This window comes from Numenius arquata, chromosome 23 (genome assembly GCF_964106895.1).
Source record: "Numenius arquata chromosome 23, bNumArq3.hap1.1, whole genome shotgun sequence".
Classification (NCBI taxonomy): Eukaryota; Metazoa; Chordata; class Aves; order Charadriiformes; family Scolopacidae; genus Numenius; species Numenius arquata.
The window spans coordinates 7,590,156-7,616,529 of record NC_133598.1 but is presented as its reverse complement, the minus strand read 5'-3'; the positions used below and the strand labels follow the sequence as shown (position 1 = coordinate 7,616,529).

Below are 26,374 nucleotides of genomic sequence, written 5' to 3'. Positions count from 1 at the left end.
ATGGAGGTGCCCAGCGCCAAGGTGGGGCCAGGGGGCTGCAGCCGCGGCACCGGGAGGGCAGCGGCGGGGAAGGCCGGGGTGGGGGGCCGGGGGGAGCAGGGATGCACGGCCGATTCCTCCCGGGGGATCCCCGACTGTGGCCAGCAGCCGCTCGGGGGGCTCAGCCCCGCGCGGGTTCCTCGGGAGGGCGCTGGGCGGGTGGTACACGCGGTGCCACGCGTGGGTGCCATCGCTGCTCGTCCCGTGGCACTCGGCGACCCGGGGACGGTGTTTGCCGCGGCTGCCCGGTGGTGGTCAAGCTACTCGGCTTGTGGTCAGCGCGGGGTGGGGGCCGTGACTGGGGGGGCTGAGGGGGCGCGGGGAGCCGCACTCCCGGCTCCCTGGGGTGCGATGGTGGCCGTACCCCAGCGCGCCGGAGGGTGACGCTCCGGGTGCGCCCCGGGAGCGGGGCACCCGCGTGGCAGCGGGGACGAGCGGGGCGGACGGGAGCCGGGACACCGGCGGGCACGGCAGCAGGAGCGGGGGGGCAGCCTCGGGGCTGTGCGGACCCCCCTCTCCGGCGGTGCCGGCTGCCCCGCGCTGAGGCTGCCCGTCGCCCCGGCAGCTCCCGCGGGCTGCGGGCCTCCTGCTCCTGCTCCTGCTCCTGCTGGGCTCCGTGGCCGCCGCGCGGCAGAGCCCGCCCGAGTGCTGCCGGCAGAAGACCTGCTCCTGCCGCGTCTACGACCTCCTGCACGGCATGGGCAACCACGCCGCCGGCATCCTCACGCTGGGCAAGAGGAAGAGCGTCCCGCCGGCCTTCCAGAGCCGGCTCTACCGCCTGCTGCACGGCTCCGGCAACCACGCCGCGGGCATCCTCACCATGGGCAAGCGTGGGGAGCCCCCCGGCACCGCCTGCCACGGCGCCTCGGGCTGCCCCGGGGGCGCGGACCCCCCGCCCACGCCGGCGCTGCGGGGCGCGGCCGCCGGCCCCAGGGAGTGCCAGGGACACTCGGGGAAGGACCTGACCAAGAGCCAGGCACAGGGAGCTGCCAAGAGCTTTTACTGAGCGGGGTGGGGGCAGCGGGAGCGGAGGGGGGATCCCTGGGGGGAGGGCCCCCGGAGCTGAGTGTAAATAGCACTTTTACATACCTCCTCCCGGCCCCGGCCTGCGCAGGGCACCGCAGGCACCGCTGGCCTTTTACAATAAATGGTAGCCTGACGTTTCCCGGCTCTGCTGTCTCCCTGGGGACGGGCCGGAGGGGCACGGCTCTGCACGGAGGCAGCCAGCGAGGCTGGTGCCTTCCTCTGCGGTGCCCGCACTGGGGGTGTGTGCGGGCCCGGCTGGGTGGATGCAGGACCAGAACTGGGGAGAACCGAGCCTCCACCAGGCTGCCCGGGAGTGGGGGGTGTTTGTGAAGCCCCCCTAAAAGGCTCAGAGCGTCCCCTGCCACAGCACCAGGGAGCCTCTGGTGACCCTCTCGTGGCCACAGTTCCCTGACCTCCACCCCAACCCGTTGCCTTCCCACTGTCCCGTTCCCACGCAAGGTCCTGGGAGGACTCTGTCTGAGTCCTGTCACCCCTGGGTGCCCCTCTGGGGGTCCCGCAGGGCACGGCCTTGCCCCGCAGTCCCCGAGCGCCGGGGCTCGTGTTCCACGGCAGGAACCCCCGGGAACGCCGCGTCCTGCCCCCTTCCCAGCCTCCACGGACCCCGTGCGCGCCGTTGCCTCTCAGTGCTGAGCGGGCTGGTACAGAGCACGTCCCGGTGCGGCAGGGCCGGTGCCGAGCAGGTTCCGGGGCCGAGGGGTCCGGTGTCCCGCGGGGCAGAGCGACCTGCCCCCGGGCGGGTGCCGGTGCCCGTCGCTGCCGAGGCCCCTCCCGGTGCCGGCGGCGCGCAGGGCCCGAGGCGGGGCGGGGGCGGGGCGGGAGTCCCGGGCGGGTAGGGCCGGGCCGAGCCGAGTCGGCATCACCCGCAGCGCCGGGGCCGCACCTGCGGAGGGGCCCGGGGCGGCGGCGGATCCCAGCCCCGCGGCCGCAGTCCCGCGGCCCGGCGGGACCATGCCGGTGATGAAGGGGCTGCTGGCGCCGCAGAACACCTTCCTGGACACCATCGCCACCCGCTTCGATGGCACACGTAGGACCGGGGCCGGGCCGGCGGGGAGGGTGCGCGCTGGGCACGGCGGGGCGCGGGCAGGGGGAGGCGCTGCCCCCCGGGAAACGGCGGGGAGGGCCGGGGCTCGTGCCGGCACAGAAGCATCCGCGGCTCGGTGGGGCGCGACCGTCCGTGCGCTCTGCGCCGACCCGGGGACCCCCCGTGTCCGTGTCCGGGTTCGGTGCTCCGGGACCTCTCGTGTCCCCCGTGTCCCGGGCAACCCCCGCGGTCCGGCGGGGATGGGGGGCGCTCCCCGCGCTCGGTGCCGGCGCGGCCGCGCTCAGCACCACGGACAGATCCCGGGCGCGGCGGGAGGGGCCACTCGGGCCCCGGGCCCATCCCCGGCCGGGGCGCAGGGGGGTCCCCGGGGAGGGGGCTCGGCCGGGCTCACCCCGCCCTGGCCGTCCCGGGAGCCCCCACGGGCCCGGCTTTGTCCCGACCCCTGCCCGAGCGGTGACCTGTCCCGGGAAGGGGAAGTCTGGGTCACGGTGCCAGGGTCCCCCGGAGCCAGGGGGCGGCCGTGGGGCGCAGCCCGTGCCTGTCACCTCCGCGGCACACAGGCTGCTGCGAGAGACATGGTGGGGTTCCCGGGAAGCCCCGGTGCTGCACAGGGCAGCCCCCCGTTAGCAACGCTCTGGATCGCTTGGGGACAGTCCCTGGCCAGGCAGAGACCGGTTGGAGGGGTGTTTTGGCAGGGGTGGGGAGCAGGGCCTGTGCTGTCCCAGCACCAGCTGTTTTGGGGCCACTCCCTATGGTTGGAGGTTCTGGTGTTTCTCCGGGAGCTGGGCTCCCCTCCATGTCCGTGTGCTGGGGTCAGGATGGATTAAGGCCTTGGCATGTTGGGGAGGGGATCATGCCGGAGTGCCACGTGCCAGCTTCTGGCACCACTGGCACCATGCAGCCACCCGGGGACAGGTCGCGTTCGGGGCTGACCCCAGTTTCCCCCAAATCATCTGGAGCAGGGTCCTCTCGGGCCAGCTGGCTGCAGGGCTGGATCTCTCTCACCTTGCTGGGAGGGACCAGCATGAAGATGGCACTGGGACCTGTAGTCACCTCCCATGGCACCATCGGGGCACCAGGAGCACCCCTGGGGCATGTGTTGGCCGTGATGCTGGGCTGGCTCCTGGCCTGGTGTGATGCAGAGCATCCCAGATGACACAGGGTGTTGTTTGCCCATAGGAGCTCTTATTTGGGATGTTACCTTTGAGATGGCAATGCATAATGAGGCATGAGCCCCCTCAGCGCTCCCCAGCTCAGGCCGAGCCGCAGCCCGAGGTGCCAGGGCAGAGCCCCATGTGCCTCACACTGGTGATGCTACGACTGTCCCTCTGCAAGGGCAGAGGCCAAGCATGGCACCAGGCTCCACGTGCCCCTGCCCCTGAGCTGAGGGGAGTCCCCAGCTCTGCTGTGGTGTTTGCAAAGCCCCTGGAGGCAGCAGAGACTGGTGTCCCCAGCTCTGCTGGCACTGGGCTCCCCAGGGCTGGATCCGGCTCTCAGAGGAGGATGGTCCCAGTGGGAGCTGCCTGAAGTGACCCAGTGCAAAGCCCTGGGAATTTGCCCTGGGGAGAGGGGATTTTCCCCACAGCACCCCACAGCATCCTGCCTGCAGCTGCGCCAGCCGCCTCCCAGGCACTTTTAAACAGTGCCTGGCTTTGCGGGTTTGATGTGTCTCTTATCGGCTTTATCTGCCATGGAGAGGGGCTTTAGCCGCAGTGATACACCGTGCGAATTAACCCTGCCTCTCCCAGGCAGCCGCTGCCCACTGGGCCCAAGGGTGCCTGTCCAGGCAAGCTGGCCACTGTGGCAGGGGACTGCCGAGCCCCCCATAATACTACTTTACCCTTCTCAGCAGAGCTGCTCCCAAATGCAAGCCCCTTTTTTTTCTTTTCTAATAACACATCCTGGACAATGCCGTAATCCTGGCTCCCCAGAGCCAAAATCTGGCCTTAGTCACAGCTCCAAGCTATTTTTGCTTCTCCAAGCTAATCCTGGGTTGAGCTGTGCTGTGGCAGCCCCGCTGCACCCCCGTCGTGCCAGGGCTGCCATCTCTTCCTTCCCACAACCTCCTCTGCCCTTGTCCTGCTCGTGCTGCCCTGTCACGGCTCTGCTGTTGGTGCACAGGGGCTGTGACCTGCTGCGGGGTCCCCTCCTGTGCTGTCAGAGGGGGCAAATCACGTCTCCTGCTCCTGCAGCCTGGGCTGAGGGGGTGCAGGGGTGCTGGGCTGGGGCTCCACGGGCTGAAGACTGTGTCAGGGCTGGGGACACCCTGCTCTGCTCTGGGCTAGCAGCACCCGGCCGGGTTTGCCGCTGCTCCGGATAAGCTGCCTGAGCCCTGGTGGGAGGTGGGAGCGGCAGATGGCGAGGGGGAGGCATGAATGGCCTCGCTCGGGATCACGGCTCCAGTGATGGGAGCCAGCAGCTGGATCTGGGCTCCTTCCCCTTCCTGTGCATGGGGCTGGGGTCCTGCCCAGGATGGGGCCTCAGGGGAGACAGGGCAGGGGGTTAGCAAGCTCTGGAAGCAGCTTGGGGCAGCCAGATGGAGACCTGGCTCTGCTTCCCTGAGGGACCTGTGGGGGGCCGGGAGGGCTCGGTTCTCCTTTGAGCCCCCCAGGGTGGCCCTGAGCGCTCAGGGGTGGCTGTGTCTCCTTTCAGACAGCAACTTCATCCTGGCCAACGCGCAGGTTCACCGCGGCTTCCCCATTGTCTACTGCTCCGACGGCTTCTGCGACCTCACCGGCTTTGCCCGCACCGAGGTCATGCAGAAAAACTGCAGCTGCCGCTTCCTCTATGGGGCCGAGACCAGTGAGCCCGTCCTGCAGCGCATCGAGAAGGTGCTGGACGGCAGGCAGGAGTACCAGACCGAGGTCTGCTTCTACAAGAAGGGTGGTGAGTGGTGCATGGGGCCGGGTCCCTGCCCGCGGCTCCAGATGGGGCTCAGCCCCGTGCCGGCCCCTGGGTGAAGCCGCCGAGCAGCAGGGAGGCTGCCCTGCCCTCACCACCCCTCGCCTCCACACAGGAACTGCCTTCTGGTGCCTGCTGGACATCATGCCCATCAAAAACGAGAAGGGGGAGGTGGTGCTCTTCCTCTTCTCCTTCAAGGACATCACAGAGAGCCGGGGCAGGAGCCACCTGGGTGACAAGAAGGAAGGTAAGCCGTGGCTGAGGGATGGGGACAGGTTTGGGGGAGTGGTGTGCACAGTGGACATGTGGCAAAGGGACTCCTGGTTCCCTGCTGGGTCCTGCCTGCCTTTGTGCACCCGTGCAAGGAGGGGTCCCCGAAGCAGCCCCTGCTCTGTTGCACCAGCAGTGCCACAGCCTCCCACTAACCCAGTGTGTCTTGGCTTCAGAGAAGCAGAGGAGCAAGAAGCCCAGCAGCTCGCACCTGCGGGTGGCGCAGAGGCAGGGCCGGACGGTGCTGCACCGGCTCGGCAGCCAGTTTGCCCGGAGGGACCGTGGCGGCGAGATGAAAATCAACCGCGTAAGGACCTGGGGGAGCCCTCAGCTTCGCCCGGTGCCTCCCAGGCTGGGGCTGCTGGAAGGCTGGCAGCGCTGCGGCTCTCCCGGGACCAGCCCTGCAGCAGAGCCCAGTCTCACTGGGATGCTCTTCCCATGCATGCACCTCACTGGCCCCCCCAGACACTGGAAAGCCCTCTGTCCCCTGCAGCCCAGGCTGCAAATGTGGTTTGTTGGCAGCAGGAGAGAGACCAGCGGGTGCCTAGAGCTTGCTGTGGGGAGAACAGATCTTCTGGCAGCTCTCGCAGGGCTGTGTCTCTCCTCACACGTTTGCTGTCAGGCAAACCCAGCCGCTCGCTCACAGCACGGCTGTGCTGCCCCGGGGAGCGCCGTTACCAGGCTGCGGGTGCCAGCAGCGGGGCTTCCAGCGGCAGCAGGGAGCGGTGTCATCTCTCTGCCAGCCCATTCGCGTAGCTGCGGTGCCCCAGGTCCCCAGGCATGGCCGCAGCGATGGGCAGATGTGGGGCCAGGGCAGGGGTCTGTCACCAGCCGAGAGCTGGCGAGCAGGCAGGGGGGTCCAGTCTCGAGTCATGGGGGCTTGAGTGGGATGGACCCCGCTCTCCCCTCACCCAGGCTGGGCTCTCGCTGCCCCCCAGCAGTGCTGTATCCCTGCAGAGGGAGGGGGTGGCTCTGCCCCAGCACCCGAATTGGCACCTGGGATGGTTCTGGGCAGCAGCTGGTGGTGCCAGTGGATTATTGTTAATAGCATTAGCATAGTGTTAATTTATGTGCCGTAATCGGGCATTCTGTGCCCATCTCTGAGGGTGACCTCTGCACAGCCCACGTGTCTTATTGGAAATGTGTCCATCACCCCAGGCGAGCAGGATTCAGGAGGGGGGGGCTGTGGTGGCCTTCCCCCCACCTGTGGGATGGCCCCTGTGCCACCCGTGTGCCACCCTGCTGCTTGTTCCTCCAGAATGTGTTTGAGAACAAGCCGTCCATCCCCGAGTACAAAGTGGCCTCGGTGCAGAAGTCCCGCTTCATCCTGCTCCACTACAGCATCTTCAAGGCCCTCTGGGACTGGCTGATCCTGTTGGCCACCTTCTACGTGGCCATCACTGTCCCCTACAACGTCTGCTTCACGGGGACAGAGGACAGCCTCTCGGCCGCCCGCAGCACCATCGTCAGCGACATCGCCGTGGAGATGCTCTTCATCCTGGGTAGGTCTGTGCCCAGGGCCGAGCATCCACGTGGGACTGGGGACATGGCTGAGCGGGGCAGGGATGCGGCTGGAGGAGAGGTCCTGAAGGGTGACGGAGAGGGGAGCGGGCATCACTTTGCCCCTGCTGCTGGCGCCGAGTACCCCAAGAGTGGGACCCAGGTTGGCCACAGACCCCAGCCCAGCTCCCCCGGCCACGGCGGGGGCAGTGAGGGCTGGTCCTGCTCTCCCGGGGCAGATATCATCCTGAATTTCCGGACGACGTATGTGAGCCAGTCGGGCCAGGTGGTGTACGACCCCCGCTCCATCTGCATCCACTACGTGGCCACCTGGTTCTTCGTGGATCTGATCGCTGCTCTGCCCTTCGATCTACTCTACGTCTTCAACGTGACTGTGGTGAGTGCCTGGTGAGCCGGGGGCACACAGGTGTGGCTGGGCAGGACAGGCAGACTGGCAAAGCCATTGCTGCCTGCTCCCCTGGTCACTTCCCTGCCCCTCTGCAGCACCCCAAATCTCCCAGGGGGGTTCGGTGACCTCACAAGCTGTGACTCCAGCTGCCCGCTGGGCTCTGGGCACAGTGGTGGAAGGCTCAATGGTGGAAGGCTGCTTGGGGACAAGCTCTTCCCAGCTGGCCCTGTAGCCCACAACCCTCCTGGCAGCTGTGGGGTGTGTTGAGGGGTCCCTGCCGCGGGGAGGGGTGGGGGGGTGTCCGTGCCTGCAGCTCCAAGGGGTTCACCTGCCTGCCCCGCTCCCCAGACCTCGCTGGTTCACCTGCTGAAGACGGTGCGGCTGCTGCGGCTGCTGCGGCTGCTGCAGAAGCTGGACCGGTACTCGCAGTACAGCGCCATGGTGCTCACCCTGCTCATGTCCATGTTCGCGCTGCTGGCCCACTGGATGGCCTGCATCTGGTACGTCATCGGCCGCAAGGAGATGGAGAGCAACGACCCCCAGACCTGGGAGATCGGTGAGCGGGGGCTGCCGGGGTGCGGGGGGCTGCGTGGGGTCAGGGGTGCTCAGGATGCCTGGCTCCCTCCGTGCCACTGGTGAGAGGAAGCAAGCAGAGGGCAGTCTGGTGGGACACAGGGAGGCCGGGGCAGGGAGGGGAGCTGTGCTGAGCCCCCCACGAGCGCTAACCCCCCGGGTGTGCTTGGCAGGCTGGCTGCACGAGCTGGGCAAGAGGCTGGAGGCTCCCTACATCAACAACTCGGTGGGGGGCCCCTCCATCCGCAGCGCCTACATCGCCTCCCTCTACTTCACCCTCAGCAGCCTGACCAGCGTGGGCTTCGGCAACGTCTGTGCCAACACCGACGCCGAGAAGATCTTCTCCATCTGCACCATGCTCATCGGGGGTGAGGCGGGGAGTGGGGCAGGGCTTGGGGGGCTTCATCCCTGGCTGCCAGAGCAGGGGGTGCGGCAGGTACCTGGGCAGGGTACTGGGGTAGGGGGGGGGATGAATGCGTATGCCCTGAAGGACAGCCCTGGGGCTGGGGTTAGGGGAGAAGCCCCCCGCGCTGCACCCCTCGGCCCCACATTGCTGGAGGGGGCAGAGCGCCGACCCCTGTATGCCGCAGCCCCCACCCAGCCATCCCCTCAGGGGGCCTGACGCTGCCCTCCTGGCCCCCAGCGCTGATGCACGCCGTCGTCTTCGGCAATGTCACCGCCATCATCCAGCGCATGTACTCTCGCCGCTCTCTCTACCACACTCGCATGAAGGACCTCAAGGACTTCATCCGCGTCCACCGCCTGCCCCAGCAGCTCAAGCAGAGGATGCTGGAGTACTTCCAGACCACCTGGTCGGTCAACAACGGCATCGACGCCAACGAGGTAGGAGGTGTTGGCTGGGCTGGGCCAGGACCCCTCCAGCCCCCTGTCCTGCACCCAGCATTGGGGTGATGGGGCTGGCAGGGCCAGTGTGTGTGTGAGCGTGCGTGTGTGCACATGTCCGTGCCCCGTTGCTGGAGGGACCAGAGCTGTGTGCCAGGTCTGGGGCAGATTCCTGCCGGCACGGGGAGCGGGATGGGCAGGGGGAGCAGAGGCAGCCCCTCCATGGCCAGAGCTGGCCCGCATTTGCCAACCGGGACTGCTGGGCTCCGCTGAGGCAGCCGAGCAGCAAGATGCTCCGCTCTGGAGCAGGATGTGCCCCCCGGGGCTGTCAGGCTGTGTGTGGGGGCTGCTCCTCGCCACCCGCACCCCAGCCCCACTCTCCCCAGCTGCTGCACGACTTCCCTGACGAGCTGCGGGCGGACGTGGCCATGCACCTCAACAAGGACATCCTGCAGCTGCCAATCTTCGAGACTGCCAGCCGGGGCTGCCTGCGCTCCCTCTCCCTCCACATCAAGACCTCGTTCTGCGCTCCGGGGGAGTACCTGCTGCGCCAGGGCGACGCGCTGCAGGCCAACTACTTCGTCTGCTCCGGCTCCCTCGAGGTGCTGAAGGACAACGTGGTCCTGGCCATCCTGGGTGAGGGGCAGGCGGCGAGGGCTCTCCCCCCAGCCCCTTCTGCTGCCCAGCTGGGGCTCACGCTGCTTGCCTGCCCCTGTCCCCTCCTGCAGGCAAAGGGGATTTGATCGGAGCCGACCTGTGCAGCACGGACCGGGTGATCAAGACCAACGCGGACGTGAAGGCGCTGACCTACTGCGACCTGCAGTACATCGGGCTGCGGGGGCTCTGCGAGGTGCTGCAGCTCTACCCCGAGTACGCCAGCAAGTTCTCGGCAGACATCCACCAGGACCTGACCTTCAACCTGCGGGAGGGCAGCGAGATGGAGGTGGGTGCGTGTCCTCCCTCGCAGGCCCCTTCCCGTCCTCGCAGACCCGGAGACCGGAGCAGGGCTGGGGCTCCCCACGGCCACGGAAGGGGAGTTTGTGCACTCCCCGCTCACGGTCCCCAGGCTCTGTGGCTGGGACAGGGGCTGCGGCTGAGCCACCCTGGCCACCCAGGTATGTCCCGTCCCGGCTCCTCTCAGCTCCCTTCAGCCCGGGGAACTGGAAGCAAGAGCATTTGCGATGCAGGGTCTGAGGCAGATGGAGGGCTTGGAAATGGGGTGAAGGGGACTGGGGGGCATGGCGGGACAGGCAGCTGGAGCATGGCCCCCCCAAGTGCGCAGGAGGCAGCGCTGGGGGCTGCCGGGTTTAGTCACGCTGCCGACTCCGGCAGCCGGGGGGATGTTCTGTTGCAGAAATAGCTCTGCAGTGCTTTTCCTCCCCCGGCTCTGCTGCTGGCGCTGCGCTGGCACTGAGCAGCCGGGGGCTTCTCCAGAGCATCCCCCCCTCCCAGCACCCAGCGCCCCCAGGCCCTGCAGAGGTGGGGCAAGAAGTCACTCTCTAGATCCCAGATATCCTACCAGACCCCAACGTGTCCATCGCCCAGGAGGGGTATAAATAAACCAAGGGTGGGTGGGTGCAAACGGAGCTTGCCAGGTCCTGTGGAAGCCCCGTGCACCCTCCCCTGGCCGGCGGCACATGCCCAGGGGAGCTGATGCTCTGATGGCTGAGCCAGGGCTGGGAACTGGGGCTCAGCCGTGGTTCTGGCTTGGGACACGCAGGCTGAGGCCAAGCAGCTCATCAGTGTCATGAGAGCAGCAGAGGATGGAGAGCAGGCGAGGAGCTGTGACGGTTGGTGCTAGGGCTAACCAGGACGGGGCTGATACACGGTGCCAGGGGAGGTTTGGCCATCCGGGGGGGCACCGAGAGGCTGGGAGAATTCCATGCCAAGGTGGGGAGTGGGTGGGCACGTGCCCGGGGCTGTGTCTGCATGTGGCTGGTCCCCGTGGAGCCGTGCAGGGTCCCACGGGCCACTGAGCCACCACTTTCTCTCTCTCCGCAGGGGCTCTGCCGCTACTCCCGGTCCCCACGGCTGTCGCAGGCACCCCAGGTTTGTCCAGGGGGAAGGACGGGGCAGGGGTGGCCATGCCCGGCCTTGGCACCTCTGTGGGCACCAGCCCTGACCTCCTCCCTGCAGCCTCGTCCAGAGAGCGGTGCCACCCCGGAGAAGCCCCTTCCCTCCATCCTGGAGGACGAGGAGGAGCCCGACGAGGTCTTCCAGCCCTCGCCCGCCGCTGTCACCCGCCGCAAGCTGCTGCTGCCCCAGCTGAGCAGCCCGGGGCGCCGCGGCTCCCTGAGCAGCCTCCTGGGCGATGAGTTGTGCCAGATCTCAGCCCTGCGGCGCAACTGCCGCTCCCCGGCCCACTGCAGCCGGGGCCGCAGCCCCTCTCCGCAGTGCCGGAGGGACACCCGGCTCCCAGAGCAGGAGGGCGTCACGGGCAGGAGACCGGCCAAGCTCCTCATCCCCTCCCTGCACGCCTACGGCCCCCCAGACCTCAGCCCCAGGTAAGGGTGGGACACGCCAGTGGCTCGTCCCGCTGCTGTGGGAGGCCACTGGGGATGGGGCAGAGGGGCGAGGGGGTGATGATGGCCAAATCTCACCCCCTCCCTGCCCTAGAGTTGTGGACGGGATTGAAGACAACGGGGAGACATCAGAGCCACAAACCTTCTCCTTCGATGTGGACGCCCCACTGCAGAGCGCGGCGAGGGGGTCCCCCACAGCCAGTACCCCCGGGGCGCGGGCTGGGGGGCTGCGGAGCTGGGGGAGCCCTCCGCCACCGGCCGTGTCCTCCCTGGCAGGGACCGAGGCGGGCGGCCCAGCCCTGGCCATGGAGGCGGAGGAGATAAAGCAGAACATCAGGAGGCTCAACCAGGAGGTGCGGCGGGGGCCGAGGGGGGACGCGGGGCCGGGGGTGTCCACCGGGGCTCACGGCTGTCCCCCCTCTTCCAGATCACCCACCTCAACCAGGAGGTTTCCCACCTCGGCCGGGAGCTGCAGAGCATGATGGAGCTGCTCCAGGGCCGCCTGGGCGCCCCGCCGCCCCCCCGGCCCCCGCCGCCCCCCTCGCCCCCGCCCGCGCCCCCCCGCTCCCGCACCCCCCCCCCCGCCAGCCCCCCGCCCCAGCGCTGCCCGCTCCGCAGCCGCTCGGCCCACGCCGCCGCCGGCCCCTGGGGACCCTGCCCGCCGCGGGGGGACACCCCCGGCCCCGACCCCCGCCCGGCCCCGGGCTCGCCGCCCCGCTCGCTGCCGCCCCGCTCCGCCCGTTCCTTCCCCGGCTGCTCCGCCGGCGGCCGCCCCCGCGCCCACCCCCAGCCCCGCTCCAGCTCCGCCAGCTCCCACTGACCCCGCGGCACCGGGGGACCCTCGCCCCGGGGGGGGTCCCTCGCCCGCCGCCCCGCCCCGCCCGCCTCACTGCCCGGGAGACGCCAGCTCCCGCCTGCCCCCGCTCACCGGGACCCCCCGGGAGGCGGCGCGGGGGGGGGGCCCGGGGGGGCAGTGCCCGACACCAGCAGGGATTTTGATACGGTTTTATACTCGTTGCCCGCGGAGGCTTTTGTACAACCGGGACCGGGACCCGCGGGGACTGTTCGGGGGCTCGGCGGGGCGCTGCGGCGGGTGCCCCGGGGGGTCGCGGCGGCTCCTGCCCGGCCCCGCGGTGCCGGCTCCCCGGTGATGCCGTTGCCCCCGCCCCAATGGGAAATAAAGTCTCTATTTTTCCAGCCCCGGCTCCGGGTGAGTCTCTTCCCGCCGTCCCGTTCCCCGCCCCCGCGCCGGTTCCCCCGTTCCCGGACCCGCGGGGATCCCGGTCCTCCGGACTACAGCTCCCATCGGCCCTCGCGCCGGGCGCGCAGTGACGTCACACCGCCCACCTCACGTGAGGCGTGCGGCCGGGAGGGGGCGGAGCCACCGCGGGGCGGGGCGCGGCTGATCGACAGGTGCCGCTGCCTGTGGGCGGCGGGCTGGGAGCGGAAGGGGTGGGCGGATCCGGAAGCGGAACGGGTAAAGGCGGAAGTGAGGGCCGGGGCCTGCGAGACTCACCTGCGGCGGGGGGAGCGGCGCTCCGGGCGGTGAGTGGGGCCGGGGGTGGCGGGGCCCTCTCGTCCCGCCCCGCCGCGGCAGGGCCGGGTTGTGGGGGCGCCGGGCAGGCGGGGTCCGGCAAGGCTCGGTGCCGAGCCCTGCCCCGGGCGGTGCCTGCCCTGGGGCTCCGGCTCCACCGGGCCCGTGCGCCGCAGACCCGGCTCCCCGGGAGCCCGGCCGGGGTGGGGGGAAGGCAGCCGGGGGCCCCGCGGTGTGAGCGGAGCGGGGCGAGGCCGGCGGGGTGTGGAGCGGGGCGGGGGGTGCCGGCCTTCGGGGCTGCCCGAAATAAACCTCCCGGCGCCGGGCCCCGGGCGGGCCGGTCCCGCTGGCGGCCCTGGCGAGGCGAGGGAGCGGCGGAGGGTGGTACCGGCCTGGTCGGGCGCCGTGCTGGACGGAGAGATCCACACGTCAAAGGTGACGGCCTCAGGCTCGAGGAGAACGTCACGTCGGCACCGCGGAGCCGCAGGTCTGAGCCTCCTTCGGGCCAGTTCCCTTCACCGGGAAGGGCTCGCTCAGCAGCCGGTACCGGTGCTGCTCTCGGTGTGTTGCCCCGGCCCCGCCGCTGTGTCCCAGCGCCTCTGTGCCTCTTGTAGCGATGACTGTGTGACAGTTAAATGGAATTTGGGGAAGGCGTGGCACCTGTAAGGACAGAAGTGGTACAATATTTAGTTGTAGTTTGTCAGCTACTGGAGCGGGAACAGAGACTCTGGAAGCCCGGCCGCGTTCCCGAGCGGAGAGCTGCTGAAATGAAGGACGGGGGTTTATCCACTGAAAATAGCTTCTAGGGGAATGGAGACTGTTCTGCATTGCTGCTGGTGACAGGCACAGCCCCTGTGCCCCCCATGGGGCATTTGTGAAGCGAATTGTGTGGTGCTGCAGGCTCTTGAATGAGGCACAGAGTCTGCAAGAATGCTTTGTAGCGTGTCTGGAAGGAAGCCCGGGCACGCTCGGGTGCAAGGGTGTCCTCTGAGCCTCAGCGTGGTGGGAGCAGCCACTGCCTGTAAACTGAGATCCCACAGAGGCCAGTAGTGCAAATGTGATTGTGAGCAACAGGTTTGTAGTGCTGAATCCCGGGAAAGCTGCCCATACTGTCTTCTGGTCATGTTCAAGGAGCTGCTAAAGCTCCTGGGGCTGGGTGGGGGCTGTGAGGAGCCCTGACAGTCATAGTTGCTCTCTGTGGACTGTGACTCTCGCTGTCACCGGCTCTGCCAGCGAGACCAAATGCAGTGTTGACCCCATCTCAGCTGACCTTTAGCTTGTTGCTTTTGTATGTGGCCATCGCAGTTCTGACCTTGACTGTTTCCAGGCGTGTAAGGAAATAAGAGGGAAGAGAGTTACACTGAGGTACTATTTTAAGTCTTACGTGGAACGACTCGCATCTACTATTCTTAGCTTTTTGTGTGATGGGTCAACATGTATTCGAGCTGCTCTGCTTACAGCATGACATCAATTCCACTTTGCACCACGCTAGGGCTCCTGAGCCGGCTCTGAGGGGAGGACTCTGAAGCTTGGTTGAGACCAAAAAAAGAATGATACTGATTCATGTTGGCCTGACGTGCCATGCTGTCTGAGTGAACTTTCTTGGAATATCCCATTAATATTTGCTGCTGCCTTGACTCTAAAAGGTGTTTTTTCTGTGTTTTTTTTTTTTCAGCTTAACTGGATAATAAGGTGAAAGAACTGTGACTGAAACAGGTGAAGAACTCAGAATAGTGTGTGTGTAGGCAGCTACAGGACAACATCACTGTTATTGTCCTCGGAGTGAGGAGAGCAGGTAAAGCACAAGTCTGTAGGGAGCTGTGAGATTAAGGAGAGCAACGCTTGGATTCGGTATCTTGGACATCTCTTCAGTCTCAATAGTGTGCCCAAAGTCAACTGCTTTCGTAGCAATACCTCTGGAGGCTAATGTAGCTGACCCGTGTTTTAAGGGGTGGGTCCCTTGAGGCTGCTTAAGGAGGTGCTGACACCCCTTCAGGTGAGGGAGCAGTATAGGAGATGAGATGGGGCTCTGGAAGAGGGGTTTAAGTTGCCAGAGAGCAGTAAGGGGGAGGCCAACTTGGTGTGTGGCTGTGAATAAGGTGCAATAAAACATCGGTCTAGTTTTACTATGAACAGTCGGGTTTAGGTCCATTTGCTTTACTGTGAAACCAGGAGTGGATCAGGCAGTGTCTGAAACACAACTGTCCAGTAATGTATTCGTACCTCGTGTGCTGGGCCAAATCTAATGGCTGTGATAAGTGGAATTATCTCCATCACAGCAAACCTCTGAGAGGGATCAGCTCTAGAATTGCTCTGGGCCCGGCTGGTCATTAACTCTTGGTCCCAACTTCTCAAACCAGCGTGTGTTTAGCGGAGGGTGCTCATGGCATCTCCCTGCAAAGGGAAGGGGAAAGAATGCCAAGTGCTTTCAGACACAGGAAATGAAATGGGAACGCTTCTAATGAAGTGGGTGTAGCCCACAGTATTTCGGTCAGCGTACTTAAAAGAGAGGAGAATGTAGAAATGTCGGAGTCAGCTGTTTCCTTCCCTTGGGGTATGAAGTTTGAAGTCCTCTTATGCAAGTTGTGTGGAGTTGTCAGAGTAACACTCCGAACGCGAGCCAGGAACAGTGAACCTTCCTGCAAGTGACAGTATCGGGGAGGAATAAAGTTTAATTAAAGTCCTAACAGGAGCACTTTCCTCCCCTGGAGCACAGGAATGAACTGCTGGAGTAGTTCTACATAAACAGATAAGAAAACACTGATTTTCATGTTTGCTTTTATTTGGTAGAGCTCCAAATAAGGAGCTGCCTGAAGCAAGAGATCTTTGTGCCGTCTGGAAAAGATATCATGAAGGTCACTGATTCTTTTGCAGTGAAGATGGCAGTTTTCTGCTTTGCATTGTTATTGATCCTGCGTTCTTGTTCCCAGAGTAGCCAGTGCTGTCTAAAGGCGCGTGTTGCTGGACATCTGGTCAGATGTCTTTTGAGGGTGCTGAGCAGTGGACGGTATCAGGAACAGGCGTTAAAATAACCTTGCCTGCAGAATTAAAAACTTGATGCTTTTGTTCAGTTTGCACTCCTGAGCCACTCCTTCAGCCTGGCCGTGCCTCGTTCCCCATGAAATGGGACTGGGCTCTTGCAGTATCGGGGGTAACTACTAGTAGGAAAGGCCTCCAAGAGGGAGCTGCTGAGAAGATGATGTGAAATGAAGGGGATGCAAAACTCTCCCACAGAAGTGTTCTGCTGCAATTTGTGCCTTGATAACGCTCGGTAGAAAGCTGCCACTTCTCATTCCACTCTTTTTAGAGCAATCTTTGCAAGTGTGTCAGTAGAGCTTGACCAAAGCAGTGCTGACAGCCTGCATTTACAGGTCTTCTGTCGCTCAGATCTGGTGTGGCCTCACTTGCATCATGTCAACACAACGGGGGGTTCGGTGGTTCTGGCTGGAACCTGAGTTCCAGTGTTATCCCGCTGCTTTCCTGGGATACGGGGCCAGGCAGAAGCACAGTGCCTCAGCCTGCCCTCACCGCAAGTCTCCCTGTTCGGCTGCGGTGATCTAATAGGACACTAACTGCAGTTTTAAAAGCAATTAGTCACACTACTCTGCAGAATTAAAACCCCCACTGGATTAGGCATGGAACTTCCTTGTGCTGCCAGTGTGACCAACACGGTAATGAGGCTTGTGCTGATACCCGGTCAACTGTCTTTGAGTGTTAAAAAGCTGTAGCTTGGAGGCAGCATCAGTAACTGTGATGTCTGTGTACCTCATGAGGCATTTTCAAGATTTCCTGCTAAAGGATAACACACCTGGGAAACCCCTCTGCGGGGCGTGTCTGCGATGGTTGGACTGGCTGGAGGAAGGCTTGAGGGAGCTTGTGACTCCCTTTGGCTGAAGTCCTGCACTTGTTGACTGGGTCATGCAGGCTGTGACCTGCGCCTCATCTTCCAAAGGATCAGCCTTGTAGGGTGCACGGGTGTCCCTGGCTTCAGAGTTGCCTGGCAGGTTTAGAGCTGACTTGCCTGGTTCCAGCAGGGGACATCCAGCAAGTGAGACTTGGGCTCGGACTGAGCAGCAGCTTTCCGTGACGATGTTCTGGGTGGATCGGAGCGTCAGGGTGTCTTGTCCACGTGTGACGCTGCCTGGTCAGGTCAGACCTTCGGTTTGGCCACTTGTGCTCAGCACTGGGCAGCAGCCTCAGTGGGCCATGAGAAGTAGCAGAGACTTGGCCTTCATTGCAGTTTCTCCTCTTGGGTTTGCCTTGCCTTGAAGGCTTTGTTAGCCCAGCTTTAGAGAGGACAGGAGGAAGATGGCTCCATCTCACTCTGCTTGGCCTTCACAAGGCTTCAGCTTGCTCTGGGGGGGGCTGGGGAGGTCTGGGCTGGGGGTGGCTGCGTTTATACCGACCTGCCAGCTTGGCCACGCTGGGTCGAGTGGGAGCTGTGGGGCAGTGGCCTTGAAATCTCTGATGATAGAATTGTTTGTGAAAAAGCTGTTTTGGAAAACAGCCGGTGGCTGGGGCTGCTTTGGAGGCCGTGGCTCTGCAGATGTCAGGGAACAGATTAAAAACATAAAAAGGAGTTGGTGTTGCAGATTCTACTCTACTCATAGCTACCAACAAAAAGGGATTTAACTCTTTGCCAATGTAAGTCCTATTTACCTCTAAATTAAAATGAGTGTGCCCAAATCTTTGGGAGGCACATTCTAAAGAGACTCTACAGAGAAGTTGTGACTTTAACTTACAGTGGTGTGACAGCCGCAGGAGGACTTCTGGAAGGGCTCTCTGAGCTGGTTTAGGGCCGTGAGTCTGTATTTTAAGGCTGTAGCACAGCTCCTGACAACTGCAGTGACCAGTTCCCCAGTTCAGAGCTGTTACTGGAGCTCCAGGTTACAGCCTGACTGATCAAGAGACTGAGTGTTCTTTGTTTGAGGAGGGAAGTGCGTGTTGTCTGTAGAAAGATGAAGTATTAAAATTGATGAGACTTTATGGGGCAGAGGGACTGGGGTCTGTACTTTGAGTCTGTTCCCTGGTTCGTCTCATGGGTAGGAGCTGGGTCTGTTATTCCTTCCTCTGTGGTGTGGGCCCTGCTGCAGTAGGGCCTTCAGAGTTTGTTCTTATTAATCATACGAATGTGTTGGGAAATCGGGTTGAGGCTCCATGCTCTGCTGCTCTGGGCTTGGGGGGTCTGTGTGTTGCTGTGGTGGGTCCCGCACTTGCTGCTGGTCCTGCTGGTGGAAGCTGCTGGTGACTCTGGGTCCCAGGGCTGGCTTGCCGGCCCTGGGTGAGAGTGAGGTAGCGAAGCTTCCTGCTGGCGGTGGCTCGCTGCCCATTCGGTGTTAGGTGAAGCAAAACCGCTCCATAACTTCAGGGGTGGGTTTGCCAAGAAATTCATGTAACGCTGTCAGCTATTTAACAAGATAAATACTTCACTGGGGCTTTTGTCTTGAGTATTTTGATTCTAAGCCAAGAAATCCCCAGTGAAATGGCCTCTTGCATAGCTGGGAGCAGAAGCAGCGCTCTTGGGTAAAGAGACTCGTCAGGGTTGGGTTTCTAAATACCGCCAGCTTTCAGAGTAGTCCTCGCTGCTGGGTAAGCGCAGGGCAAAAATATCAGATTCTGTAACTTCTGGCACCTTAAACTACCAGCTTCCCTGCGACAGGGAGGCTTGTAAAGCCGTTCTCATGCAGGGGTTAACACAGGGATCGGACAGTAATCGCCCGGTGGGGACTGGGGTGTTGTACTGGGCTGGTTCGTTTGAAACGGGCTCTTGTGCTATTCTCGAGCATCCTGCCAGCTCCGGAGACCTGCTTTCCTCTGGGTAGGCTGGGAATGCAGCAGTGCTGGCGTGTGCTTTGTTGTGTAGGGCACTCAAATTCCTGAATTCAATCCTCATGGGAGTGTATGAGCCCCTGCAGCAAATCCTGGGAAACGGGCAAGGTGTTGGGAGGAGTACAGACTGCAAAAGTGACAGACCTGGAGTGCTTGGCTGTTGGGCAGCATCCGGCACTGAGACTTGTCTTTGATCTCAAAGCAGAGGAGAGGCTGTTCCTGGAGTTTACAAGAAAAACCCGGGTACTTTTGCCTGTGTGACGCAGAGCTCCCGCGTGCGCTTCAGTGGGCAGGAGACGGGCAGGGCCAGCAAACAAACCAGCTCCTGCCTTCTTGTGGGGCTGGTGCCATCCCAGGCTGCTGAGTTCCACGTCAGAAGCAGCTAGCAGGAAAATTAATACTTGTTAATCTTGATTACATGAGTAGCCTATGAGATCCTCCCATCGCATGGTCTTGACTTGTTGAATTCGTACGTCAAGCTGTGGCTTCAGCTGCTTTCTCTGGTCTGCCCAGGGTCGCTGTTGTTGTTTCGGTCTGACCTGTGGCTGGATGTCCATGTTCTCCCGGGAGTGGGGAGGGCTGTGTGTCCCAGCCCCTCTACTGGAAACAGGGATGAGCAGCCCCCCAAGCGTGGGAGACGGCTTTGTTCAGCCCAGAGCACCCCCTGTTTCTCAAAGCGGTGCTTGCTGAGTGGGGTGGGCTGGTCCGGGCTGTGTGGCTCAGCCGGCTGTTCCCTCAGAAGCCAGCAGAGTTCTGTTCCTGGCAGGAATGTAGAAATCCTCAAAGGTGTTGGCATTAGCAAAAACTCATCCTCCTGCAATGGAGAGTCCTCGCTGGCTACAGCTTTGGTTGTCATTTCAATTTCAGTTATTTGGTCTCTTGTGAACATCAGGAGCAATGCTGAGCTGGTCACTGATCTTGTGTAGGTTCTTAGCCTGAGACCCCCAGTGGGATGGCTGCAGTTGGGGTCATCGGAACTGCATAAACTCCACCAGGCACCCTAAAGGTCTGGCAGCTTCTCGGGTGATCATGATGTCCTGCAGCCAAACTTCAAACCATCTTCAGATGATGATCAGGTTTTCCATAATTAGAAGTGGTCAAAGGCTGTAGCTGCTTGACTGCTTGCCCTGATCGGCAGCTCTCCGGGATAAGCTGGATGCAGGACACGCTTGCTTAATTCTGTGTGAGTTCATGTGGCACAACCAGATGGCAAAATGAATGGAGATCTGTGAAATATAGGTCAGGCTAAGACTTGAGGATGTCAACAGGCTCATTTCCTTGTTTTGCTCTGGGAATCACCCCTATCACGTTTCAGGAGCTCATAACTCAGCGGAGGATGATTCACGTGGCATTTAATGTGCAGAACGTTAGTCTGAAACAGTGGCAGAGCTTACGGGTTGCCGATGGACTGCCCTGGGTAATGAATACGAGGTTAAACCCGCAAAAGCAGTTCCCTTGCAAACGCTGGTTAGAGGAGAAACTCTAAAAGGTGGGAACCTTTTCAGGCTGGTAGCGGTGCTGAGCTGCTGGTGTGCCCCTCCAGTCTGGGGGTAACCAGGCTGCTCCTGGCCAGAGCTGTGAAATGCTGCTTCCTCACTGCCCAGCGAAACAAATTGCTGATTTGCTGCTTATCAGACTTCTCATCCTGTCAAAACAGCAAGTGTCCTTCCTCAGGAGAGGCGTGGGGGGGTGCTGACTCCGTTATTGGCCTTTGCAGGGACCCGGCTCCGAATTGCAGCTTCTCCACTGACGGAACCCAAGGCTGGGTGGGCTGCTCGGATCAAGGGCTTCTGCACAGCCCAGGCTGTGGGACCATCTCCCTGCACTGAAGTTACTCCTCCTGGTTTCTTCCCCACCTGCTGGCTTCAGTGAGCAGCACTCGCTTCACAGGAGGTTCTGACTTGCCCCCTGGCCACAATTTGATCTGAGTGTCTGTCGGTCAGGGTGTGCTCAAGTGCTGTTGTGTTTGGAGAGCTGGAAGGTTCTCCAGCCATGATATGATGGGCTGTCCCTCGGGACGAGCGCTCAGGCTGAAACGGCTGGAGGTTTCCTATCAAACTGTGGAATTGAGTGAAACTTGAGCCATAGTTAAAGTCTCCTCACAGCATGTAAACTTTGCTTTGCTCTGGAAAGCTGGTGTTTGAGACCCTCTTTGGTGAACCTCAGTGCTGAGTCTTGTTCACTGCATGTGCTGCTCCACTTCAGGCCCAGTTTAACTTGCTTTAAGCTGCTTATTCATAGGAATCTGGTATTTGCTGGGTGTGCTCTGAGCATACCCAGGCTTTCCTTGGGGGTACACTGGGAACAAGGAGAAACTGGCTTTTGGGGGATTGGTTTTTTTTTTTGGCAGTTGTCCCTGTCAACAAGGAGCTTGGGTTGTGCAGGGAAAGTGCAGATGCAATCAGTTGTAGCATTTCTCATTGACAGGAAGTGGGAGTTGTGATGAGAACAGGAAATATGCCTAAATCTGTGTAACTGAAAGCGCTCCCGTTCCCTGTGTGCAGCTGAGAAGTGGTTAGGGAGGCACCGAGACTTCCCTGGTGGCTGGTGATGGATGTCAGACAGCTTGTCCTGCTGCTCTCACCATGGTTCTGGGCTTCCGCACAGCTCGAGAGCTCAGGTGCTGGGGAGGTGGGGTGGCAGTTCTGGTCAGGGGCGATGCTGCCTCTTTGTGCTGCTCAGCGAGGCTGGGTCTGAAGGACCTTCTCATGAAGAATGTGGCCAGTAGCCTGGTGGCCTGGAATGATGTGGGATAAGGGGAATAAGGCAGCTGGGATGGGGTGTGGGAAGCATTTGGTGGTGCCTCTGTGTTTGGACCAAGCTGTGGAGCCCCTTGTTGGGTGGGAAGAGCTGCTGGGGGTCTCTGCATATGTAGCCCGTGCCCAGAGAGGGGCTGCTACTGGGTGCCTCTCCTGTGCTGGCTGCGTGCGTAGCAATGCAAGGGCCCTTTGTCCGAGTGCCTTGTGACCTGAGGGACTGACACACGGAACCGCTTCCCGTAACGGCTTACGTGTGGCACTTGCACATCTCTGTATGGTGTTGTAGTCCCGAGCTGCTGCCTTGTGAACTCGGGGAGGAGGAAGGAGCTAAAGGTCAACCTCAGTTACCTCCATGAACTGTGTAATTGTTGTTTTAATAGACGAAGCTCTAATAACACCAGTTGGGGTGCTGGCTGTTCTTTCCCTGCCTCACCCTAGCAAGGTGTGTGCAATGTCCATGCATAGTGGGAGTGCTGGAGGGCCTACTGGTGTGGGGGGGAAAGCTTGTGTCACCAGTACCCTTTCTCCAGGGGGGCTCGGGAGACTCAAGATCCTGCTGAAGGAGCTGGTGACGGACAGAACCTGCCCGATGTGCTGTGGTGCATGCAGGGGATAACTTTCCACTGTGGGAAGGAGTCACCATCTGCCTGTGCTGATGGTGGCTGCAGATCAAACCCACCCTCCAGAACTGGTACGGCAGGTCCAGGAGTGTGTCATTAACTCTCACCTCTTCTTCCAGTTGCAACCTGCCTCCAGGTGGATCCCGGTGCAGAACCTACAGCATCCTTAACTCTTGGCACTCCTGCACTTAGGCCACCATGGCAGGTCGAGGTGGAGCTGCTCGACCGAACGGACCAGCCGCTGGAAACAAAATCTGCCAGTTTAAACTTGTCCTCTTGGGAGAGTCGGCAGTGGGGAAGTCCAGCCTCGTCTTGCGCTTCGTGAAGGGGCAGTTCCACGAGTACCAGGAGAGCACGATTGGAGGTGAGTGCCAACTCCAGAGGCCCGTGGCTGGAGGATGCCACCTCACTAATGCAGTCTGGGGGTATCAGAAGTAAAAACAGTGATTTCAGTCTGGTGTGGAGTTCTTGCTATAACTAGCCAAGCAGCTAATGCCTTGCCTCTTGGGTTACCACTTGTTTGTTGGTGTGAAGATCAGCACAGCAGAGAATGATGCTATGGCAACCATGCACGCTGCCTCCAAGGCGTTGTCACTTCCAGTGCTTGAATTCCTCCTAATTAGAACTGAGGCTTCCAGCGTTTATAGCCCTTAATTATCTTTTCAGACCATGACCTGGGATTTTAGGGTTGTTTCTAGCCCAATACTGTTAACTACTTCCACAGCTCTTTCAGATCTAGTAGTTCTTTAGCTTGAAGTCATTAACATGGTGTCGCCAATCAAAGGTCAGTCAGCACCCGGGTCTCTGGGCAGCAATATTAGGTGTGTACTGAGAAAAGGCTTGATTTATCCCCATAGTAACCCGTGTGGGGAGTTAGTAGAGCTGTAATTACAGCTGATGGGCAAGTGGAGCCTAATGCTGTGCTGCAGAGGGCTGTGTGGGCTCTGCTGTTCTGCTTCAGGCTGTACCTGAGGCTGGTTGCCTTTATCCCAGGTGTAATGTGTGGTTTTGTACTCGCTGGAACAAGAAAATAACCAGTTGCTAAACTGGGGAGTGCAGTGTAACGGGGCTGAGTTCAGTGCCTTGGCACTGGGGTGCTCCCCAAAGCTGATCCTGGCGACGCAGGGAGAGGAGGCCACTGGGCAAGGGACTAGCTGCTCTGGTGGCCATCTGCTGCCTGGGCTCTCACAGCCATGTTCCTGTTGGCTGTGTGGTGGCTCTTGGGTTCCTGTGTGCAAGGAGCTAGATGGCAGAGCGGAGCTGTGACTCCCCCAGCAAGTGGCACTGCATTGGCCTCTGTCAGGAGCTTCTGCTGGCCCCCAGGCAAAAGCAGGACTGCCTGGAGCTCCTGGCACTCGCCGCAGGGGCTCTGCGGCCGGAGGGAAGGCAAACATGCACCTTTTCTTCCAGCTGCCTTCCTGACACAAACGGTCTGCCTGGATGACACAACGGTGAAGTTTGAAATCTGGGATACAGCGGGCCAGGAGCGGTACCACAGCCTGGCACCCATGTATTACCGGGGGGCCCAGGCAGCCATCGTTGTCTACGACATCACCAACACAGTGAGTACCACGGGGGCTGAGGGTCGGGGGGGCGGCTGCTGCTTCCCCTCGGTGCCCTGGGAGAGTTGAGGAGCAGAATCTCCTGAAAACTGTTAAGTTTCTTCCTGGGTCCTGCCCAAGGCTGTCTGGGCTGATAAAGGATCCTGCTCCAAAGTGCTGCAGAGGCAGAACGCTGCTTACAGGAAAGACTTGCTCTAATCATATCTTCACTGTGGATTAATAAGGGGCTGCCCTTCCTGACTGCTGCCTCCTGTTTGCTTCCAGGACACATTTGTACGAGCCAAGAACTGGGTGAAAGAGTTGCAGAGGCAGGCTAGCCCCAATATTGTAATTGCACTAGCAGGAAACAAGGCAGACCTTGCTACCAAGAGAGCTGTGGACTTCCAGGTGAGTGGGAATCCAGAGCAGTTCTTACCTGAGTGGGTCAGGAAAGCAGCTTTTAGCTTAGGTGGGGGAGAGGGTGGCTCCGTGAGGGGGAGTGGAAGTCAAGATTTCTGCTGCTGAGGACCCCGGGATGCCTCGCAGAGGAATTGCCTTTCTCATGCTCTCCTTCCATAGCACTTGTAGCTCTTGTTGGTAATAATTATGATGAATGTGGGGAAATAAGGCCTGCAGAGCACAAGTGTCTATCTCTGGTCTTGTCTGGGGTTGCTTTCAGCAGTGTCCAAAACGGCATCTTCTAGATACAAGACACGTGAAGGATCATTCCCAGCTTGTTCTCTGCTTTTGCAGCTCTTGCCTCGTCTCAGGCAGGCTGTGGAGGAGGTGCTCTTATCTCAGAGCTCTGCCCAGGGTTGCTGGTGCCACACTGACAGCATGCGCTGCTCTCCCAGACCACCAAAGTGCATGGTGTTGTGCTGCTGGGGACACGCTGTGTCTACTGGGACACCAGCCCTGCAGCGCTGGCAGGGGTCATGCCCCCAGGCATGGCCAGGGGATGGGGCGGGATGTCGGGCCTGGGGTGGGACAGGGTGTTTTCGGTGTTTAGTTGTCCGGTGAGTGAAGCGTGTGCAGGCTGCTGGGGCCTCCCTTCAGCAGGGTGCTGTCACCGCTCTGATGTCCTTGTTTGTAGGATGCACAAACATACGCAGATGACAACAGCTTGCTGTTCATGGAGACGTCGGCAAAGACAGCGATGAATGTGAATGAAATCTTCATGGCAATAGGTAACAGCCTGCGTGGAGAGGGGGTGGCTGGAGTGGCTCTGGGCGCCAGCAGCCCGCTGGGAACCCTGGGAGCTCCCATCAGCCAGGGTCTGGAAGCTCTTACTGGAGTCTGTGACCAGTTTGCTGTGGTTCTGTGAATGGTCACTCCCTGGGGGTTTTGGCTTTTTCCTTTTGCCCGGCAAAGCCTGTTCCCTCTCCCTTTATCTGGGGGGGTGAGTGAGGAAGGAGCAGGATTGATGACAGCGGGGACTAGAAGTAGGGTGGTTTGCTGTACTGGTGCTGCCAGCGCTGCCCAGGCCCACAAAGAGGGGAGGGCTTGGGCTGGAGCAGGGCTGAGCCCGGGCTGCGCTGGGGAGATTGGCCTCTGTCACGGAGCCCATTGGCATCGTCTCTCTTTCTAGCCAAGAAACTGCCAAAAAATGAACCGCAGAACGTTCCTGGTGGCGCAGGGAGGAATCGGGTGGTGGACCTTCAGGAGAGCAGTCAGCCCAGCAGGAGCCAGTGCTGCAGCAATTGAGCAGCCGCTCCCGCCGACGGAGCCCTGGAATGAGGTGACTGGAACCCACGCTAACAATCGCACTTACCGTAGAGCGGCTGCGCCGGCGGCCGCTGTGATTTCTCCATCCCTTTCTGATCATAGGCTGGAGGGAGTTCTTCCACCTGGCACCTTTCTGTACAAATACTAATTCAATTCTAAGTCTTAAGTCACTTTTTTAATATATGAACTTCTGCTCTTCCCTCTTGCTGGTGGTGGTGGATGCGTGGCCCGGTGTCTGCCCGGCAGCTCCTCCTCCCGGGGGGCAGCGCCCGGGTCCCACCTTCTGTAGCTCACTATTGGAAACAAAGGGATACTGAGACCAGACAGCCTTGTTTAAAATGACCCGTGTGTAAAAGCTAAGGCTAATACCAGTATGAAACGCCTAGAACAACCACTAAACTGTAGCATTAGAGTGACAAACTCTGGCTTTTCAGCCACTTATTGACCAAATCACTTACGAGTATTCTGGGGTGGGGCAGAGGGAAGCAAAACTGGTTTCTTCTGTATTTTGTATTGTATGTTTCTTCATGTAACCAATCAGTATCTTGTCAATATAGTACATACAACGAGCTGCCTGTTGTCTTTATTTGTGTTGGACTCTAGCATGCCAACTCTTTTTTTTTTTTTTTTTCTATCTCCGGTTCTGTCGTAATGCACTAATCCTGTTGCAACTTTTTGCAAAGATCTTGTATAGAAATTTGTCCTTTTTTTGATGGTTGTGATGCCACTAATGTTGTTATCCCTACTCTAGTGTGAATACACATGGTTTACTGATGTACAGAGGTGGGGTGGGGGAAACCTCGGATGACTTGTCCATGGAAACAATATGTATTGCAAAAGCCTGTAATTCCACACAGTGTGAAGGGAGGTATTAAAACGGCTTCTGTTGCCAGACTCTAACTGATGTTGGCTGCTGCCTAGTGCCTAATGCAATGTCTCATGCACACTGGTGTTTAAGAGGAACTGTCAACTTAGTCTTCATCACAAACTCCAGTTTTGTGTGATTAAAAAAAAAAAATAATAATTTTTATAAACCTATCACAATCAGCAATGTTCATGTTTCTTAATCAGCTCGAGCCAGAAGGGGAGCGGAGCAGAGCACAGCAGTTGTGCTGGAGGCAGCTTGTGGGGTGTGTGACACCCAGCTGTTCCATAGGGGTGTGTTTCTGCTGTGGGCAGGAGGAATGGGGGGGGCTGTCCCCAGACCCCTGCCCCGTCTG

At 60.8% G+C, this 26,374-nt stretch overlaps 3 protein-coding genes across 5 annotated transcripts; all 3 read left to right on the top strand.

The window, feature by feature from the left end:
- On the top strand, positions 1-1,045 carry HCRT (hypocretin neuropeptide precursor). The gene is made up of 2 exons (XM_074162979.1): positions 1-21; positions 605-1,045. Exons 1-2 carry the CDS (start codon positions 1-3, stop codon positions 1,043-1,045), a joined length of 462 nt encoding a protein of 153 aa, XP_074019080.1.
- A 989-nt stretch (positions 1,046-2,034) lies between these two features.
- On the top strand, positions 2,035-11,966 carry KCNH4 (potassium voltage-gated channel subfamily H member 4). Its single transcript, XM_074162684.1, has 15 exons — positions 2,035-2,110; positions 4,781-5,014; positions 5,145-5,276; positions 5,476-5,606; positions 6,558-6,801; positions 7,039-7,196; positions 7,557-7,764; positions 7,955-8,149; positions 8,425-8,624; positions 9,011-9,260; positions 9,353-9,567; positions 10,626-10,673; positions 10,761-11,128; positions 11,241-11,499; positions 11,574-11,966. Exons 1-15 carry the CDS (start codon positions 2,035-2,037, stop codon positions 11,964-11,966), a joined length of 3,111 nt encoding a protein of 1,036 aa, XP_074018785.1.
- Positions 11,967-12,610: 644 nt separating this feature from the next.
- Positions 12,611-26,200, top strand: RAB5C (RAB5C, member RAS oncogene family). 3 transcript variants are annotated; one of them, XM_074162692.1, is made up of 6 exons: positions 12,611-12,691; positions 22,008-22,252; positions 23,299-23,450; positions 23,715-23,837; positions 24,523-24,616; positions 25,018-26,200. In XM_074162692.1, exons 2-6 carry the CDS (start codon positions 22,087-22,089, stop codon positions 25,131-25,133), a joined length of 651 nt encoding a protein of 216 aa, XP_074018793.1. In that variant the 5' UTR covers positions 12,611-12,691; positions 22,008-22,086; the 3' UTR covers positions 25,134-26,200. The 3 variants fall into 3 exon arrangements, with proteins under 3 accessions (XP_074018793.1, XP_074018794.1, XP_074018795.1); XM_074162693.1 differs by having other exon boundaries at positions 12,628-12,691; positions 22,081-22,252; XM_074162694.1 differs by lacking the exon at positions 12,611-12,691 and having other exon boundaries at positions 22,087-22,250; positions 23,339-23,450.
- The last annotated feature ends 174 nt before the right edge of the window (positions 26,201-26,374 follow it).